Here is a 21,260-nt window from a genome sequence, read left to right as displayed (position 1 = left end):
TTTCAGCAAATTTTCATTTTTGGATGAACTGTTCCTTTAAGGTGGCTGTCACAATGTGACCGATTTACCCGAATTCACCCTACTTAATTTCCAGATTTCAGAATAGGACAGGAAGTTAAATACGCCTGATCAGCATTTGAATGTTATTATTGTATGTGTTGGAGAAATATACACAGTGAAAATGAAACGGAGATAAAAAGGGAAGTCGAAGCTGCGTGAGACCTCAATCTTTTTTGTGTAATGAATGATAAACGAGGCTTTCCCAGTGTGAGGAGTAAATGAGACTGCTGGGAAACTCTCAGTAACATATGCTCTGAGACTATGCATAGAAACAGTGGTGATAACAGTAAGAACAATGAATTCTGTTTCAGTTCAGTTGAAGGATTTTCTGTAATATGGCAATCAGTATTTAATCCTGAGAAACAGGAATCCCACTCAATGGCTTATTGTAAAAGCTTACTATACATTAACAAAGCTCTTTAATACAGTTTCTATACTCTCTGGAATTTAAATGGGCTCATTAGTACCTGTCATGATCACACTGTCAACTGCAAACTACAAGTTATTGAATAGAGGTACTTTATTGTTAATCCAGAAGGTGATATGCTGTCTATGGTTTATGTCAGTCATAGGAATATACAATGCAACTGTAAAATCCCATTAAATGTCTCTTTAGCTATACAGTATTTATAGAAAGAAAAAGATTGAATTGAAAAAATAGCTGAAGAATGCAATCAAAAGAACTTCAGAGTACATGAGATGGCCACAAAAGTGCTTTTTTGATCAAGTAACTATACTAAAATATGACCTATTACATTATGAGTGGTACCACAGAAAATACCATGACTTATTAAAACAATGTGGTGTATATGAAAAAGTGGTACAGCCAGTGCACTGTTAAAAAAAAAAGTTGAGCCAATTTAGGAGATGTTTGTAGGAGATTCTCAACTTTTTGTTGTATAAACTTAAAACAACAAGTTGAGAAAACTCAACAATTTGCTGAAGTTTGTTGCCTTAAAATTTGAAGTTGGCTCACCTTTGTTTGTTTGTTTTTACAATGTGTATATTCAGTGCTCCAAAACATTTTTAACATTTATTGCTTGGCCTTCTAATATGTCGGTTTAATGCTTAGGTTACTTTTTAGACTGTTATGTAGACTTTTCATTCCTCTTGTAATAATATATGAAAATTATTTAATAATATACTATTATGATAACGTATTAAACACATTTGATTTGATTTTTTTAAAAAGATCAGTATTAGATCAGTGCTTTTTACATTTATTCTCAAAATGTTATTAACATACTAAAATGATCTATAATAAATCAATCGAACCCACCCCACCCCTCTCCCCGTTGCTTGCTCACTGAGCAGTAGTAATATATTGGCAATACAGCCAGCGTCCGGCAGCGTCACAGCGCCCTCTGATGGCGACGGTCGCGCACCGCACCGGCAGGAACTGAATCAGCAGCGGCGCGTTAACGCTCTCGAGTCACTCCAGCGCTGCCGACTGTCGGGATGTGACCCCGGAACAGGACGCCTCTTTATACACAACACAGCTCTCAGATACAACAAAAACGACGGAATCCTGGACCAGGAGAGGTAAGACGTCAAAGCGGAGGTGTTTGAAGCAGCATGTGAAAATTACGCCCCAAAACGAGGCGTGAATTGAAGCGGTTTGTCTGTTTTTCTGTTGCTAGCGAGCTAATGTGTTTGTATGTGAATGGGAATTGTGGGAACTTCATTCAGGGCTTTGTTACAACCCCACTATCCAGTTTGTCTGTTAAAACACCCACTGTATCGCACACTAACTTTTCTCCTTTAAGCACTATAGTCGTAGATAAAAGACTGTTTGTTTTACTGACAATCTTCATTTTAAAGATAAATGAGAGATATATGCGCGCGTTTTGCCACAGGAAGAGAGAAGAGGACTGGAGTCATTCCAGTCCGCTAACTGACTGCTGTACTAGTTCAGTATTTGACAGATACTTTGTACGCTTAAAATGTAATTGTAAGCTCTTTTGCATATTAATGACGCCGTTTATGATCTATACACGTTGGACTGTTTACCTTCATGGCTTTTAGCCCTCTTTCAGCACATGAATCGGCTGCTGTGAATGCGCAGATGTTTAAATGTTCATTGTATTTATGCTTTTAATGAAAAGAAAAAAATCCCCACCTGATTCTTTAAGTGCAGCACTTATATGATGAGGTTTTGTGTTTGCTTGCATTAATTTGATATTTATAGGTTTATTTGTTAATCTTAGACTCTCAGTTCAGAAAGAATCTCAGTCACTTGTGCCACATTATCATGTCTTAGTGACAATGATAGGCTATTTTTAGTCTCTCCACACCCTAAACTCATTGTGAATACTGAATACATCTGTCTGGCTCACATTCGGCTATGAAACTGGCAGTCTGCCTGTAGTGGGCACTTGAACCGCGCTGGGCTTCGAGAGCTGACGGGACAGGGCAGGGCCAGTTACTTGTGAACTTGGAAGTCAAACTGTATTTTCTTCAGTCTTCGCATTCTCCTGAGGGATCCTGACTCTTTGAATCCAAGAAAGACAGTGCTCCTCCTTTATGGCGGGGGGGAAGGTGCGGCTCATGGACTGCTCAACCTCTACGTCCCGAAGGGAGATCATCAGCTGCCTTTGAGCTACAAGCTTAGGCATGGACTCAGACCTCCAAGCCAAGCTTCATCACATTTTTTTTTTGTTATTGTTGTGGGGAGCCCAGCCCCCCTGGTGTCGCTTGGCATCCCCCCATCCCCTCTTTTTTTCTGTCTGTCAGACACTACACAGGCCGTGTTTATGCCTTTAAGGCCTGCTCCTACTTGATCAAGGCTGGGATCCGGGCTTAAATCAGCCTCGCTGGCTGTAAATGTGGCTTCTTTCTGTGGCAATTAACGAAATCCTCTTTGACTTGCTTAAATTTTCAGTGGTCGGCTTCCTTTGACTTTGAAGAATTTTGCTTGCACACTATTAATGATCTCAATCTTTTTCTTGCATTTGAACATTTTACAAAATTAAAAAAGTGTGTGTGTATATATATATATAAATTTATTTTTTTTACCTGGTTTAAATCTCAGACAAATTAGCCACACCTTATGAGGAAAGGCCTGACTTCCCGCCTTGAAATATAGTGTTTAAGCCTATTTAGTTGAAGTTTTCTTAAATCGTATTATGGAGAGAATTGTCTTGTCATAGTTTCATATAGCTGTATATCTCTGACAGCCGGTGCAGCTGTGATCCCAAAGGGAGCTTCCCAGTGCAGTGGGTTTTGTATTGTGATTCATGACAAGCGCTCTGGTGCATGACAGCCATCTTGTGAAACACGTATACTAGATGGATTTGAATACCAAGGCGATGCATTGACAAAATAAGCCTTAGAAAATTTCCGTAATATTTGAACCCCTTTAAACCCTGCCATAAAAAGTTTGTTGCTGCTTAACTTATGGTGAAATGAATTTTCAAAAATTTAAACTGAGTGTGTACTAAGCTGAAATTCCAAAGTATCATCTGCTTTTCATCTATGTAGACTTTTTTTTAAATGTATATATAGTTCATTAAAATCAAGTTATTTTTATATTGACTGTTTTTGAATTTACTGGGATTTCATTGCTGGGTCATGCTTCATGCATTGCTAATGAGTCATGACCTAGTTATCAGTCATACCGGCTCTGGCTGCCTCATCTCTATTGTTGTCAAATACACTTAACTATTGTTTCCACACTGTATATGGCTAGTTTACCATAAAATCTGCTGGCAAGTGATTCAGTCATATCCATACTTGGACTTTATAGTGGCTAAACATTGCAATTAAACCATATTTTCTGTCAAAATTTGATGAGCTGAATTAGTTATGGTCAACAGACAGATTTTGATTGCTTTTCATACATTACATGGCTTAAAAAATATGTAGAGACCCAAACAACACTTCTTAATTTCTAAACCATGAGCATTTCTAAAGGAGTTGGTCCTCCCTAACATCCACTCTTCACGGAACGCTCTTCACTAGATTTTGGAACATGGCTGCAGTTATTTGCTCCCATTCTAACACAAGCATCAGTGATGTCTGCCATACTGATTTTTGCATACTAAATAGAATGGAAGTGCACATATTCAGATGTTTCTTACTGAACTAATGCAAAAGATGTTTCTTGCGTTGACGATAAATTCTTTCTGATGCATGTTTTCTGTCGCATGTTCAAACAATTGAGGAATCTTTCACACCAAGCTGTTTGTGAGGATTCAAATGACTTGATGAGTCTATAAATAGAACTGCTAGAATCTGGATTGTGGATCTCCTTCCAGAGTTTCTGCACCTTCCCTACATGGATAGTGGCAGGAGACACTGATAAACTGATCTTTTGCAGTATCATTGCTTTGGCTCAGTGTTATGACCTTGCAGCAGTGAAATAACATCCAGTCAGTGACCAAACCAAGACTAAAACAGTTTAGCTTTATCTGCTTTTAAAACAGGAGCTCTATGTTGTGATCTGAATTAAGCTCCAATTAAACTCTGTGAAACCAAATGACACTAACTTGAGCCTCAGTGCAGGCTGGGTCATGACTGAACCAGAGGATAGGTGTTCTATATTTAGGCCATCGCCACATGATTTGACATCTTCCACCGTGAAATCAGGAAAAGTCTAAAATGACATCTGGTGGCAATAGCACTGATTAGATGAGTGTTTTTTTCTCTGTTGGAATTTATATATATACATAATCCTATAGGATTTAAAAGAGAATAAATATTAGAATTGTACAGGAAATTCTATAGTATATATCTGAAAGACAGAAATAAGTCTAATTGTTTTAAATTTATTTTACATATATAAAATAAATTCATAAAACTATATATATGTATATATATTTTTTTTTATCTATATCAATTCTTAATAAAACCTTTTTTTGATTTTAGATGTATTTTTTTATGTGTGAATGTGATTTTTTTTTTATTTGAATGTTTATTGAAAATAAAAAAATTGTAAAATGCATTGTATTTTTTTTTTTAGCATTTTGCTTTATACTTGGGGTAAATAATTTGGGAACTCCTGATTAAAGCATGTAAAATTTTAGGTTGCATCTTAATTGTGAACACTTTATTTTTTTAAAGCATCTGACAGACCATTATAGGCCGTACTATTGGTTATTTGCTGTAAGATAATTAACGTCTATAACTAGGTATTAATAAAGCCAGATTTCTAGTGCATCTTTTCCAAAGTTTGGTTCCCTAAATGTTAAATTGTATATTTTTAAGTTGTCTTGTGTTGTGGCATGGCTTGTCTTTTCCAGCTGCAATAAAAAACAGCATCAATATGTATTGTCATTCTATGATTAAACTTCTATGAAAGTGTACAAATTATTTTTATAATGATTTGCTCTTTTTACAGTCTATCATTACATATTTTAAGAAATATGCAGACTTGCTCAAACAAAACACCTGCTACTGAGCTGCGGTGTGCTACACATATATTTATGGGGCGTTTTTCAGAGATTCATACCCACAGTCTTAGAAGGATGAAGTAGGTGTGTTATGCGCTGGCTTTTCTTGGGTGTTTGCGGCAGAGTTGAGCTGCAGTGAGTCTGCCTGCTGGAGACGAGACAGGCCAAACAGCAGGCAGACTCACTGCAGCTCAACACTGCCGCAAACACCCAAGAAAAGCCGGTGCATAACAACACACCTACTTCATCCAGGACAGTCATGATCAAAAGGGAGAGCGAGCCGTCTCCCCCCTGAAGGTGTGCCTGGTGTCACAGAGCTGCCGAGCTGACGCTCCGGTCCCTCTTGTCTTTCATCTGCGAGCACTCCTCATCCCCCCACGGCTGCCAGCGAGACGCAGCAGAATAAAGTGCATGCTTTATTGAATATGAAGCCCTTTTGATGCCATGGCCCTTTGGTGACTGATGAGTCTGTGACTGTAGAGGAAATCTGGGTTAGTTATTTTGCCAGCGTCTCCTGTTTTTATACCGCTTTCTGTCTTAAACGCCTTCCTGGCTTACATTAAGTAGCCTTCAGAAATTTAAGCTGTCAACACGGCGGATAGGCCATGGGGAGGTACTGTCATTTTTAAAGTCAAGGCCAGACAAACGTATCCATCGTGAAATGAAAGGTTGAACCAGCTTTTCAATTAAATATAGGCTAACCCCACATAAAACAAGCTGTCAACATGTATTAGAGGCTCTTTGTGCAGATAAGAGGGCGTGAGACATCACAGGCTGGATGTCGCCAAAGGATTCACTCTGACACATTCACAAAACCCCCAGAATATATTTGATGCCATTCATTTTGCTTGATTGTCAGTGCTTCGTACTGTATGTGATGTACTTCTTTCTCAAATCTTTGTTTGTTTGTTTTTTATCCACATGACAGTGTGAGATGCATTATTGCATTGATTGTGGATTAGGTGGTAATACTGCAGTCTGTCTCTGTTTGTGTTTTGTATTTCTGGAAAATAACATTTGGGGCATCATTGTTTTGCAAATTCACTGTCTTGTGGCTTTCTTCTGTGATTATGTTCTTGTTTGCTCCTCAAGGTCCTTAAAAATGTTTCATACTGTGTGTAAGTTTGAAAATAGGTCATTAGGAAGTGAGCAAGATGAGGGAAAGCTGGGAGCACGGTTAGATCTTCCATTAAATATGCATGAGGGCCATTTATGATGCTGTCAACCTGCTCCATGATCTGAAGTGTGTTCAGACTTCACACACTGTCATTCTGCTTAATTAGAAGCTTTCTGCATTCGGCAAAGGTTACGATGGGCTTTATTTATTTATTTTTTAAGTCAATATGTTGCCTGATTGCGAAGTTGCGAACAGCTAGCTCATAAGGTTTTTTCTTCAGTAGTTTCTATAAATCTAATGGAAATGTTCACTGCAGTTAAATGTTGGTCTGATTCACATTTCTAGGCCCTCGTGCATCATATTTCTTGTATGAAACCCAAGCAGGAATGTATTCAACTCACGAGTTCTGAAAATAAAATTTGGGATATGAATAATTGAATCTGCTCTGTGTGCGTTTGCTCAGCAGTGCGTCAGGAGCAGGGGGGATGAACCGAGAGGAAGCCCCTGGCAAGTCTCCTGAGGAGATGTACATCCAGCAGAAGGTGCGGGTGCTGCTTATGCTCAAGAAAATGGGATCAAATGTAAGTGTCAGACCAGTGAGAAAAAGACATCTTTTGATGAGCTTTAAAGACGACATGAAATGGCTTCACTTTTAACATTACTAATGTGACACATTTTTGAGTGTTTTGTGAGAAATAATGTGAGCAGGGCATGAATTTTTCTGTCAGGATTAAATTAGATGTTGTTGGTTAATATTATTTTCCCCCAGCTGCACAGACTATAAAAACACCTTGTTTTCTTTAGAATAATCTGCATTTTTATTGAATAATAATGCAAAACAAGACCTAGGATACTTTAGAAAGCTAACTGCTTGCATTTTTATAATTTCTTTAAAATATATAAACCAGTCATTGTCTTGAATTTGGTGACCATTTCATTGTTCCTTGAAACCGATCTAGTGCTCGACAGTTTAGTGGCATTTTAAATCATTCTTAACACTAAGAATAACACTAGCATGCCAAATGTGAAGTTATTTGTTTGTCCCCACCCTTACAGCTGACACCGAACGAGGAAGCGTTTCTGCGAAATTATGCAGGCGTGGTGCACAGCCAGATGAGTCAGTTGCCACAGCACCCTATTGACCAGGGTAAGTCAACATTTACAGCCTGAACACCGCAGGCCAAACCTCCACCCTTTACCACGTAGACTCTTATTTACTGAGGTACTACTGTAGTTCTTATCATACTGGACATTGGATATTACTTTACTTACTTACTTTTAGTCATTTAGCAGAGAAGTAAGTAAAAGTAAAGTGTGTGTGTGTGTATATATATATATATATATATATATATATATATATATATATATATATATATATATATATATATATATATATACATGCATACATACACACATACATACACATACACCTATATATATATATATATATATATGCACGCACATACATGCATACTATTATTTATTTCTGTGATCAAAGCTGAATTTTCAGCACCATTACTCCAGTCTTCAGTGTCACATGATCCTTCAAAAATCTTTCTAATATGCTGGAATCCGTTGTGCTGCTTCATATATTTTTTGGGACCTGTGAGTTTTTTTTTTTTTAGTATCCTCTGGTTAATAAAAAGTTAAAAAGAACAGCATTTATTTAAAAAATAAAGTTTGTGTTGCGATATATAATGCTATTCAAAAGTTTGGGGTCAGTACTTTTTTTTTTTTTTTAAGAAATTAATACTTTTATTCAGGAGGGATGTGTTGAATGAATAAAAAGTAATAGTAAAGACTTATATTGTTAGAAAAGATTTATATTTTGAATAGAATTCTTCAATTCTGCTCTTTTTAACTTTGTATTCATCAAAGAAAAATTATCACGTTCCAAAAAACAATATGAAGCAGCACAACAGTTTCAACACTCATAATAAATGAGCATATTAGAATGATTTCTGAAGGATCATGTGACACTGAAGACTGGAGTAATGATGCTCAAAATTCAGCTTTGATCACAGAAATAAATTCTATTTTAAAGGATATTAAAATAGGAAACCAATATTGGAAATTGCACATAAATTCACAATATTACTGTTTTTTCTGTAGAAGAAGAGCAGAAGAGACTCCCTTAAAAAACATTAAAAATCTTTCTGATCCTAAACTTTTGAGAGGCAGTGTATGGAAAAAAACTGCAGCATTTTTGTATATTTTGGACATTGTGCTGTAGCTCATTCCACAAGGGGGCGCAAGCACAACATAGATGTTTCAGGTAGGCCGTTTAAATGCTATATATATTGTAGGATAATTTCCTCTGTTTTTAACTGAAATGAGATCTATAGGTTTAACGTGAAAGAACTTCAGTTAGTTGCTTCATATGCCATAGTAAGAATGAAACTGTAATGCTCAGTCTTACTAAAATGCATTAACTGTCATAGAGATCACATGCTCTGTGAAATGTGATTTTTTTTTTTTTGACAGGAAAAACAAGTCTTAACGTTGTGAATCTAACTCTAGGTGTATAGAAGAATGGAGCACACATTTTGTTTTCATTAAATATGCATATGAGCCTGGTTGTTAGGTAAGGATACCAATGCTGTGCTTTTTTTGGAAGGATCTTCATAAATAATGCAGTAGAAAGATGGATGTAGATGTCAATGTGTGTTGTGCTACTGGGATTTTTCTAGCTCAAATGACTTTTTGTGCAGATCTTTGTGTGTTTGCTCCAACGTTAGGAAATATTCCATCGTCGATGAGCCAACATTCTGATGAGTGATTTTTAAGACGTGATGTTTCTAGAATAAGAAATGCAAATGCCAGCTCTTAGATGAAAGCGATCAGTAGACGCTTGTGGTCTCCTGCAGTATAATGAGGGTGAGATGAAAGGGAGAAAGCACTTAATGAACAACACACAATGAAGTACAATAACCTTTGTTTAAAGCACAGACGAGGAGGGCCGTCAGGAAGATGTTAGGGGAGTATCATCAAGATTAGTCCGTTTCTATTAGGAGAAACTGTGACATCTCATTCTCTGGCGTACAATCTGTGTGAACCTTTAAAGCATGTGCTAAAAATGCTAGAGGTCTGCTGAGGTGAATTGGAATGTGTTTAGTAGTAGTCACTTATTTTAGTTTAAATTAAACGGATAATGTAGGATCACGACACCGCTATCTGAGGATGTAGCTAATGTAATATTGGAGCAAATGGATGGCACTTCAGATCTACACACGCTAATGCTTTCTCTCTCACATCAGGCAAAATAGTGCCACATCTCGGGGGACTATACTGCAGTTGGATGAATTATTTACGTATCAAGCTGTCTCAGAGGGCTGCCTGTGTTTACATCCCATACCTTGGAAAATGAGTCACCCAGTGACTAGTATATCTGCAGACATGGCTATATTTGTTTCTAATAATGGTTGCAAAAAAGAAACATGCTATGTGGCTTAATATTTAAAGGTATGAATGATCTGTAGGCCTCTCAGATTTCTGGGGTAAATGAAAGGGTTGCTGTCTGTACAGTTAACAAGAACCATCTAATGAAAAGAGTTCATTTGTGTTGGGCACATTTGTGTGTAGAATAGACTCAGAACACTGAGGCTGACCATTTCTCTTTCGCAATGGCTATTGATCTCACATGTGAATAATAACTTCTGTGTTTAACTGTTTTTTCTTTTTCTCTTTTTTTGAGAATGATCTTGCGGTTGTGAATGTAGTCAGTTTTGATCTCTGTATTTTTCAGGTTTGATTGATTTCTGACACTGAATATGGTGTCCACGTCATATATAACAAATATATGTAGATGGGCTCTTTTGACTATTCAGAACATCCAAGCATTGCTACAGTGAGTTTTGCAACCACCAGTTTGCACATGCAACCACCACTCCTTTTTCCTTCATAAGTGTACAAATCTGGTATGTTTACTCCTTCTGAAGCTCCCAACCTGCCACTTTCCCTGTTTACTTGTCTACGGATTAAACACATTTGCATTCGGGACCATCTAATTGGCTAATTAGCATAGACGCATATTCTAAATTTTGTAATGCAATTTTAATCAAATCTAAGGCCTTGAAGTTTAGAGGATGAAACTGGATGGTGATGTCTGGGGGAGGACGGTGGGCGTAGGAGAACTTTGAGAGTTCAGGCAGCCCAAAGCTTCATACCATGCCAAGCAAACTCATTAACAGGCCTGAAGAAATAGCTGCAGCTAAAATGAAATGATCAGGCGACTTTTTATTTATAATGAAATGGTGTGAAAAGATAATAATTGTACTGTGATTATGTAATATGATTATTATGATATCTATGATTGTTAAAATTATAAAATATATATTCCAGTGCTTAATAAAATATATATTTTAAGGTTTATTAAAACATAAGAAAAATAATATCAGATATATTCAACATGCAAAGATGTTGTAAAATGCATTGTATTTTTAAACATTTTGTTTTATACTCCGGTTAAATAATTTAGGTTACATGTTACAATTCTTGAATGCAGCTTCATTGTCACCACTGTTTATTTTTTAAGACATCTTACAGAACATTATAGGATCATAATCATTGGTTATCTACCATAACATAATACATTCAAATTAAAATAATAATTTTTTTCTTTTTTTGGATCCATAAGGAGTGTGAGTGGCAGGCTGTTCTCTGGTCGAACTCTGATCATCGGCTGAAAGCCGACAATGAGGCTGTGAGAGAGCTTACCACCCCTTTTGTGGAGGCCTTGGGGACTGAACAACGGAGAAAGTACAGTAGACAGTTTCCATGGCAATGGAATGGGCGGCAAGCGGGGTGGACAAGGGCTTCATGCTGGTGTGTGAATGAAGGAGAGGAACAGTCCTCATTAGAGGACCTTCAGTCAAACCAGATTGTTAATTGCAGACAGATGTTGTGAGAACATCGCACTCGCTCGTTTGGTCCTGTCTGAGTGACAGCGTTTGAAAGGATGCTGCTCTTTTACATCGCCCTTACAAGCTTTTATCGTCTTTGTTGTGTAAGTGCCTGCCCTTTTAAAGAGTTCAAGGCTATGCATTAGTTAGTTGTGTATTATCCATCTTCTAGACTGACGCGGCCGAGTCAACAGTCTTTTTTGTCTCGTGTCTGCTGGTATAATCCTCAGACGGTATAATCCCAGACTGCACTCCATCAGTAGACCGATGCGATACAGAAAGCACATTTAAGACCCTTCATCACTAAACCAATGACTCATTGCCCAAAACACAGAAAACACTCATTTCTCATAACTCCAAGCCATTTTTTACTTCTATAAATAGACTTCATGATGGCTTGAATGAATTACTTTTGCTACGTGGCTAAAATTAAAGAGCGTAAAAACTCATGTAACAGTTTACATGATTAATTTCCTCTCAGGCTAGGGTATTTTATGCCTAGCACAAATATGTCCAGTTTTTGTGTTAATTTTAACCACAGTGGTTTTGTTTGCCAGCTGTGAACAGTATGTTTTTAGGTGGTCTGCTGGCACAGTATAATAATGCAGTAGATGTTATTAAGCAGCCCTGTCGCCGTCCTGCTGTTCATCGTTATCCTCTTCTGCTGGAGCAGATTGTGACCCGTTTATAATTGCAGTAGTAATTGTCTAAAAGTCTATTTCCTCTGATAAGCAAATTAATGAGCCACAGAGCCGGCTTTAAAGAAATTTCACTGAAGGGGGAAAGTACACTGAGGGTCTGATGCTGGATAATGCTATATATATATATATATATATATATATATATATATATATATATATATATATATATATATATATATATATATATATATATTTATTTATTTTTAAAATAGAAGTTATTAAACTTGTATTTTATATTTAGATGATTATGAAAGAAATATCTGGGATTGCGAGTCATATTTTGGCTGGTTGGAGTCTTTGTAGATGTAAAAGTGTCTTGCGTAATGCACACAGAAGGGTGTGGGGGTGTATGTGTGGTTGTGTGTCAGTCCCACACACTCACTGCTCATGATCCATCACTGCTGGCCATGTTTAAACCACACTTCCTGAAATGGCTCCCTAATACCATATCTGCTATCTCAACTCCTCAGCATTGATCTGCCTGCAATTATCTCTTTAAGTGTGCCCCTTCTGGTTTATTATTACAGTATTTTATTGCTATTATCAGATGATTTGTACGTGTAGGTTAAACAGTCTGTTTTACTCCAGCTGTTAAACAGGACTTTTTTTTTTTATTTAAAGGTGCACTTTTTTAATGCCAGTGTTTAATGCCACTGTAGGAACAAATTATATAATTTAAATTTCTCTTTTATTTTAGTGTGTCTTCAGTTTTCTTTTTTAATATTTCCTGAGTAATTCTTGTTTATTTAATTCCTTTTTAGTTAAATGTACTGTTTAGTTAACTTACGGTACCAATTTTCAATTAGGTCCATTATTTTGAAGTGTGAAGTTAACGTTACATAATATTGGCAGATACAATTTTTAAATTTAATATTGTATTAGTAAATATTGGAATAAAATAAATGTTGAAATAAAGTTACATCCGTGTCCATACCGGATGTGAGCGGCGCGGCACGACAATATACTATAGAACTCATTATAATCAGCGATGCTGTCTACACTGGAGGTCGCGCCCAAATCCCCAACTGACTGCTGCCGCGTTCTATTTATGACATATTGACACACATTTCAAATGATTTTCAAAGGTTGCTTTGTCGCGTCCAGTGTAGACAGACCACGACAGGATATATATAATTTTTAAATAATTTATTTAAAAAAATTATTTACTTAATATTTTATAATATTATTTATTTATATTTTAGACTTAGTTTTCTTTTGTCATGGAGAGGCAACCTACACTATGTAAAATAAAGCAGCTTTTTATTTATTATTATTAATATATTATATTAATTTTGTTATTATCTAATTACTCTGTACAACTTTTTTAGTAATGTAAAACTTACCGATTGCGCCTTAATTTAATCATGTAATCATATGACATGTATATGCAATCATTTAGTGTAATAAAGTAGATCTCACCTTCACGATTAAAACTGCTGTCACTTCAGTATCATAGACTACAGATGTTTTATCATATGATTATGGATTGCGATGAGTGTGTTGTTTTTAGAGGTTGAACAGGGCAGTATTGGAGATGCAGACAGCTGCTATTTGTTCATAGATGTTTGCTGCCTGTCAGATTGTGATGCAATCTGATTCTGATCTGTTGCTAGGCAACGGCTCATGAGGGCTCTGACGTCTGCGGCACGTTGGCTTGTGCTCCTGTGACACAGCATGCGTTTCAGGGAGCGGCTCCACCAGAACGAAGGCAGCCGGAAGATGGAGAGGGGCATTTTCATCCACGGACTCTCCATCCTCCCTTCCGCTTAAACGCACATTCAGTTTAGCTGTGAGGATTTTTATAGCAGCCTGTCAGTGGTTCTAAAGACTCATCTTTGTGTTTGACCCCTCCTTACCATGATCAGGCTGTTACGCAAGCATTATGCAACCTTAAAAGATGATACAGGATCAAAGACATGCTGTTGATGGTTTAGTAGCCGCAGTCTCATTTTCATCATCACAGTTTGGTTTTCTTTGGGTTTGCATCGTTTATTGTCTACACAGTAGTCTTTCCTCTTTTAACGTGTAATTTTGTGTATTTTTTTTATCCCTATTTCAGCCTATGCAGAGACAAAATCTATGGGGCTTTTATTTTAATTTGGTGTAAGATAAAGCATCAGAAAGACTGAAATTAGACAGATTTTTAGTAGAAATCAGACAGCATACAGCTTTTGTGAACCTTCAGTGTTTTCAGAAAGGTGCTAACACTCTCGTCTGAAGTGGTCTCTCTATGCTAAAGCTTCTGTTTTGTTTTTACCAGAAAGATGAAAAGTCACTGTTCTTATCTTCCGTAGTTAACTCTTTCCCCACCAGTGTTTTTGAAAAAAGTTGCCAGTCACCGCCAGCATTTTTATGAACATGAATATCATATATAGTGATCGTGATCGTAATAGTCAGCGTGAATATCTGAACATGCAATACATCAAAATAAAGATCAGACACTTTCCTTTCAAATAAAAAATCTTCAAACCTTGTTTTTTTTTATCAACACTTGAATGTAGGTAGGTTTCATAAAAAAGCAACATTTTGAGCAAAAAAATTAGAAAATCTAATTTTTATCAAATACTACATCTGGATCATAGTCAGTATATTATTAAAGCAAAGATGCAGTAGATGGCTTCCATCAGTACTCCCAAAGCTTGCACAGGCCTTCACCACTTTCTGGATTGACATTTCCCTCTGTAACATTAGGCAGTTTTCATTTATATGCGGTTAGTGTTGATGATCGCATTATTTTTCATATGCACATGCTTACATATGAGATCGCTTGTTCCTACGTCTTCCTGGTCTGTGTTTTTGAGCGGCGCTTTCTAGACTCATTCAGGGGATGCGTAATAGCACCCCCTAGCGTATAACAGTGGAAACTCTGAAAATTCTGTGTTTGGCAGCGAAGCGTTGTCTCATGAATAACGGGAAATTCCGTGTTTGTTGGGGAAAGAGTTAATAGGACTGTTAATAAAAGTATCGTCATTTGAGTGTTAATGTTAGAGGCCATTACCATTAAATGATTAGCCTTTTATTTAATTGTTTGTTTATTTACATAATTACTTACTGTTTAAATGAGACCTATTATGCCCCTTTTTACAATATGTAATATAAGTCTCAGGTGTCCCCAGAATGTGTCTATAAAGTTTCAGCTCAAAATACCCCACAGATCATTTACTAAATCATTTTGAAAATGCCTATTTTAATTGGAAGCAGAAACACGCTGTTTTCGCTCATGTTTCTTTAAATGCAAATGAGCTACTGCTCACCACCCCCTTTTCCAGGGCCATGCCTTTACAGCTCATACCTCAGATATTTTGCTAAAAAAAACATCTGTTTGGTTTTGATTTGGTTTTCTTTCATGTCTTATTGCACTTAAACTGTCAAATGCATACAAGTTTGTTAAAAAAATACATGAGTTACAAAAACAGTAGGTTATGTCTGTGAAGGTAAACATCTGGGAAAGAAATCTCATGTATATATTTGAGGTGTGTGGCAGCCGCGTAATATACAGTAAATGAATAAATAAATCCACTGCTCTCTTGTCTCCTCTGAGGCTGGGACTCTAAACAGTGTTGTGTGTTTGATGCAGCAAAGACAGAACAGTTAGCATGCTTTGCTTGAACTTTCACCATGGTGTTAGAGCTGGTACACCGTTGTCGCTTGTGAAAACACAATGGCGGTGCTGTGGGTAGAAACTTGCAGATATCTATAAGATTCTTCTGATTCTTGACCTGTAATGTGTTTGTTTAAAATTTGTGTGGTTTGTGGTTTTCAGTGCAGTACCTTTCAGTATATATTTCATTAAGTTAGTTAGCTTTTGCATAAAATTCCCTAATACTCTGCAGGAAAGTAAAGAGCATCATCAAAATACACTAGCCTTCAGTGAAGTACAAAGGGCACCTTTGATGTTGAGTGCATGTTTTTTACATTTTGATGGTTAGACTCCTGGAGATTTAAACTGGTCATTTTATGCAGAGGAAGTGGTATGTCAGATTTTGTGGGCTAGGGTACATGAAAGGCAGAGGAAATTAACATGCCGATGTTCTGCTTTTCTGCTTATTAAGCTTTGACTAGGACAGTCAAAATGCTACTTTCCTTCAAACCAGTTTAGAATAAAAAATATAGCTCCATAACTAAAACATTAGATTGCCAAACAATAGTATAAGATATTGGGCTACATCACCAAGAAATTCCTCTATGACCTTCAAAATAATCCAGCCAGAGCTCAAGGTTTTGCTGTTTGTTGTGTTTACACATTTGTGGTATTGTTATCAATCCGTGTTCATCTTGGGACAGCTGGATCTACAAATCCTGTTTACCTGGTTCGCAGGGATTTGTTTTCCTTCCCCTGGCGGGATCGTTAATTCAGGATTGGAATTGATTAGTGCCTTCCCCTCGCTGAGAATCTGCCTGGAACCTGACTGAAATCACAAACGCCCGCAGACTTCCCGCAATCCACCGGTGACATTTTCATGTCTTTAGAGGACATCTCTCACAGAGTCTGTATTTCAGATATGGACACTAGTACACTTGGTTTATAGAGGCTTTTAGATGCATTTCTTATCAGTGTGGCACAGAAAACCCCAAGCAGTGCTTGTTACTGCGGGTGTTGTGTCTCATGCCGCATGCTACAAAAGCAGAAGCTGATTTGACCCTGACGTTAAGCTGGTTATGTGAACAAACTGAGGGCTATAGGTACCTGCTCTGTGTTCATTATTAATATGGTTTAGTTTGACTCTAATGAATGGACTCATGAACATCCAGTTCTCCAGGTCAGAGATCAGGGCAGCAGGAGTATGAATGTATGAAATATTGATTTGAGGGTCAGCGGGGTCAGTGATGTTTAAAGAAGGCTCATCTTTACAACCGACTTTAGATACCTTGGCAATGTTCGAAATAGCATACTGCTAACTTACTATATTTACTGAATACCCAGATGATCCACTACATTGAGCAACAGTTTTCCATTATACTTTTACATATGTTTAAATTGATGCATTTCAGTTGTTCGTGCATTCAGTAAAACTTAATGATTTGGGGGTTGAAGAACCTCCAGTAATGAATACATTATTACTATGAGTAAAGCTGAATGCAGAAATGCAGAAATTTTAGAATGAAGTGAACAGGAGATGTATTACATTGTACAGTTATAAATGTTTACCAGTGCATATTGTGTGCATGTTTTGCATACTATTAAAAAAAAATATGTATTCAGTGTATACTGCACAGTTTGCATTATGCCGCCCATTCAGAACGTAGCCCTAGATGATGATTTTTTTTATTACTGTAATTTTTCTATCTGGAGTTTAATTATACACCACACAGCCTGTTTGCTCTTCAGCCATTATAATAATGTTCGGTGCCACTGACCGAGCTCATGTAATTTGCTCTGTTGTGAAGATTACATTTTCCTGACCTAATAAAGCTGTTAAGGATAATAACTTGGAGAGTAGCTGCATTTATTTTCTTACATGCAGTATTTTGTGCAGTACGAATTGTCTTGAAATAAGTAGTCTTCTCAGAGCATAAATTATTTCATTTATTTATAATTTTCATTGTCATACTGAAAAATATCTTTATACATTTACTTAAAAATGTGTAATAAAATATTTATTATCTGTACAACTGTGTATATAATTGAAAAAAAAAGGGTAAAATTATAATCATAAACTTGATTTTATTTATTTATTTATTTATAAAAATAATAAATAATATAATATGTGAATATGTCTAATGCCTAACAAAAAATATTGTTTTGTCCTTTTCCCAGGAGCTGAGGATGTGGTGATGGCCTTTTCAAGATCAGAGACTGAGGACAGGAGACAGTGACCTCTCGCCATGCCAAGTCACTACAGCTGAACACAACACAACACTGTTGACTGATGGAGAGGGCGGAGCCTGAGACGAGAGAGGGGCGGGGCTCTGCTGCATGCCAGTCCTCCCACTTCCCTTCTCTTCCCCATTCCCCTCTTCTTCCTCACACTAACTGTTACACTATCAGGCCCTGCGGCCGCACTACCCGATGACTTATAGCAAACGAGTCTGAAAGAGTCCTGGCGGGTAAAAATTCTATTTGAGTTTTTAAGTTTTGTTTTTGCATCATCCTTCCGTAAATGGCGTTTTATATTTGTTCCCATGAGAGACTTAATGGACCAAGAGCTTAATTTGTCTGGTCAAACTACGAAAGAATATAAATCGCCTTATGGCTTATATTATTACAGACGATTTTCTTTTTCTTTTTCCGTGTATGTAGTTTTTTGTTTTAATTGTCCACAGGATCCTGCAGGTAGACTTTTTTTTTTTTTTTTTTTTACTTTATTATTTTCAGGGTTTTTGATTGTTTAGTAGTCGTTCGCGTCGTAATTTCATCAAAATAACATTAATGTTGTTGTGGAGGATACCGAATGGTCAAAGCGGACGAGGCCCGTACACAAGCACACACTCACAGAACGATGTACACAAATGACCTGATGTTTCATGATCTCTTTTTCGATGTTTGGATTAATGTGAAATTTCATAGCCTTTTTTGTACAGAACGTGAGAAAAAAGTAGAAAAGTGAACGAGTTGTGCCAACTGTGTTTTTTTTATGTAAAATATTTCTAAAGGTATCTAATGAATGTCTTAGGTCCTTATTTATTTTTTCAATGTCTTAAAATGTGGACAAACACAGACCCCTTTTAAACTTCAATTCTGATTTGTAAACATGTTTTAATACAAATGATTTTAGAAACCGAAATAATGACACATTTACACATCAAATGGAAAGCCTCAGCCTTAAGCGTTGTAACAGGACGTGCCGTACTCAGATGTGGGTATGTGTCAGCATATATTTGACCGTCTGATTCAGTGGTGCTAGTGAAACACTTGTTTTTAGTTATTCTAATTGAAGTCGAAGATGAATATAAGCTTGTGTGAATTCAGAGGACGATAAACGTCCTGCGACAACTTAATGAAAGCCAAACATTTTTTCTATTAGGAGTTCAATTAAATCGGTTTTTGTGTTTTGGCCTCTGACCTTTTTGGTAACATTGTTTCATGTTCAGTATTTAATGTGTATTCATGTTTTGTTAACTTGCTTAACATAATTATTGTATCTTAGTGTACTGAAATGACGCATGCCTGCATTGTGGTCTCTGGTGTATGTTCAAGTAGCTCTCTAATGGTCACAAGAGCCTTGCTGCATTAAACATCAATGTACACCTCTTTTTAATCTGTGGATGTAAGTCCTTTGAAAACGGCTTTTATAGTTCTCGCTAATATCAGCAATAAGTATTTGATTGAATGTCTTCAGTCATCAAGATTACTGCATTTTGACAGGAAGATGCATCTGATTTCTTTTGAACTGTAAATCTTTATTTTGTCTATGCATTGGTTTATTTTTTAACATCAGAAGCATACAATCGTGTCTTACATGCACTCATTTCAGGTTGGGTTTGTGGCCTTTGAGCTTTGCATCCATTGAATGTCACTCTGGATTCTTGTTTAATTCATTGACTTCACTGCATGTCGTTCTTACTCGCTTGAGCTGTTAAACTATTTAATGTGAATTTTTGTTTAAAAATTTGATTGAATGGTTGTTTTATGCCGTATATGGCCGTCGACCTTGTCCCTTGACTTAAAAGCGTCCAAAATCTATACCAACTGAACCATTAAAGGAGTTGAAAACTGCCTGTTGCATTGAATGCTTTTGTTTCCTTTGGCATTTATTCAGAAATCATAAAGCATAAAGGACTGAGGTTTCTTGAACCTTCTGTCTGTGAGATAAGAAGTAAGCTGGAGGAAGCTCTCATAATAATTTTGCTTCTCTTTATGGCATATTTTGCTTCTCTTTATGGCATATTTCTCTTTATGGCATATTTTGCTTCTCTTTATGGGAGTCTCTGGAATCTGCTCTGGGTTCTGATAAGATACCAGCAAAAGAAAGACGCAATAGGTTATGTATGTGCAAAAAAGTTTTAAATGTAAATGCATAATGCAATTTGATCGGTCATATTGTCTGTTTGGGTAGCAAATAAACCAAAAAAATACAATTTTAACTATTTATAGGGCGATGTTACATCTAAACCCTATTCATGGACCAGTAGTTACTGAAAGGTAGTTTATGCTAAATTAAATTTAAATTATGAAGAATTGAAACCTAAATATGTTCAATTACATTTTAAAATTTGCCTCTTCATTTTAATATTGGCAATATTGATATATTCATTAACTGCATTTTTTTTAATTTGACAGGAACAATGCATTGTTGCTGCTAGATATATATATTTATATAATATGTTATTACTTTTAAATACATAATTTGGGGGGAAATAAGAAAGATTGCAGCTTTTGTTTCAAAGTGAATCTAAACATTTGTAATTTGGTTCTCTTAATTACTATCATTCACAATAATACCAACAGTGATGTTGTCCTTGAGTATACATAACTGTATAGTATTTTGATACCAAAAAGTGAGGGTACAGTATACAGGCTTCTGCTAACCGCAGACATGAATTCCCCATATAATAACCAACATCTGTTCAGTGCTTCTCCCGCCATCTTCCACAGATGGTCAAATCCTGTGACTTAGAGGAGGCTGGCTGTGGGAACGAAGCGCCAGCTGCTGTGGAATTTAGATGGGCATACATCATCCTCAATTGGATCACCATTTTCAGAGGATGACACTGACACACAGCTCTGTCACCTGACTAGATGAATGTGCATTATCCCAAATCCATTAGACGCAAAGTGTTTTACCCTTCCGTCCCTTTCCTTCTGCCTGAAACCGTATGTTCAGCTCAGATCTGTGCAATATAAAGCCTCTTGCCCTAAAACATAACTTGAATATTCATGATGTCTGTTTAGAGAAAGTTGGCTAATGGTTTGAAGGCATACTGTATGCTCGGAATGGAGCCCAGCCTTTTGGCTGACTTAAAAAGCTGTGCTGATACTGTCCGGGGAGATGAAGGCCATGATGTGTTACAGCAGCACAAAGAGTCTAGCCATCTTTGAACCTCTTGAGGAACTTTAAAAAGAGCGGTTCTTTGACAAACAAACAAAAAACACCGGTTTGTAGCGCAAATACCGTTCGCTGCTCCTTGTTATGTTTCTAGTTAGCAGCTA

General features: G+C 36.7%; 1 protein-coding gene across 1 annotated transcript; it reads left to right on the top strand.

The window, feature by feature from the left end:
• The first annotated feature begins 1,449 nt into the window (after positions 1-1,449).
• On the top strand, positions 1,450-19,837 carry LOC306859614 (beta-catenin-interacting protein 1). The gene is made up of 4 exons (XM_079400730.1): positions 1,450-1,602; positions 7,031-7,148; positions 7,624-7,714; positions 17,928-19,837. Exons 2-4 carry the CDS (start codon positions 7,053-7,055, stop codon positions 17,984-17,986), a joined length of 246 nt encoding a protein of 81 aa, XP_079256856.1. The 5' UTR covers positions 1,450-1,602; positions 7,031-7,052; the 3' UTR covers positions 17,987-19,837.
• Positions 19,838-21,260: the final 1,423 nt, after the last annotated feature.

Source organism: Barbus barbus (assembly GCF_936440315.1).
Source record: "Barbus barbus genome assembly, chromosome: 40".
Classification (NCBI taxonomy): domain Eukaryota; kingdom Metazoa; phylum Chordata; class Actinopteri; order Cypriniformes; family Cyprinidae; genus Barbus; species Barbus barbus.
This window is presented reverse-complemented; position numbering and strand designations above follow the sequence as displayed.

Coding starts and splice junctions, on each gene's coding strand:
- LOC306859614 (XM_079400730.1), top strand. CDS start 7,053: ATGAACCGAGAGGAAGCCCCTGGCAAGTCTCCTGAGGAGATGTACATC. Junction 7,149..7,623: donor TCAAGAAAATGGGATCAAAT/GTAAGTGTCAGA, acceptor CCACCCTTACAG/CTGACACCGAACGAGGAAGC. Junction 7,715..17,927: donor ACAGCACCCTATTGACCAGG/GTAAGTCAACAT, acceptor TCCTTTTCCCAG/GAGCTGAGGATGTGGTGATG.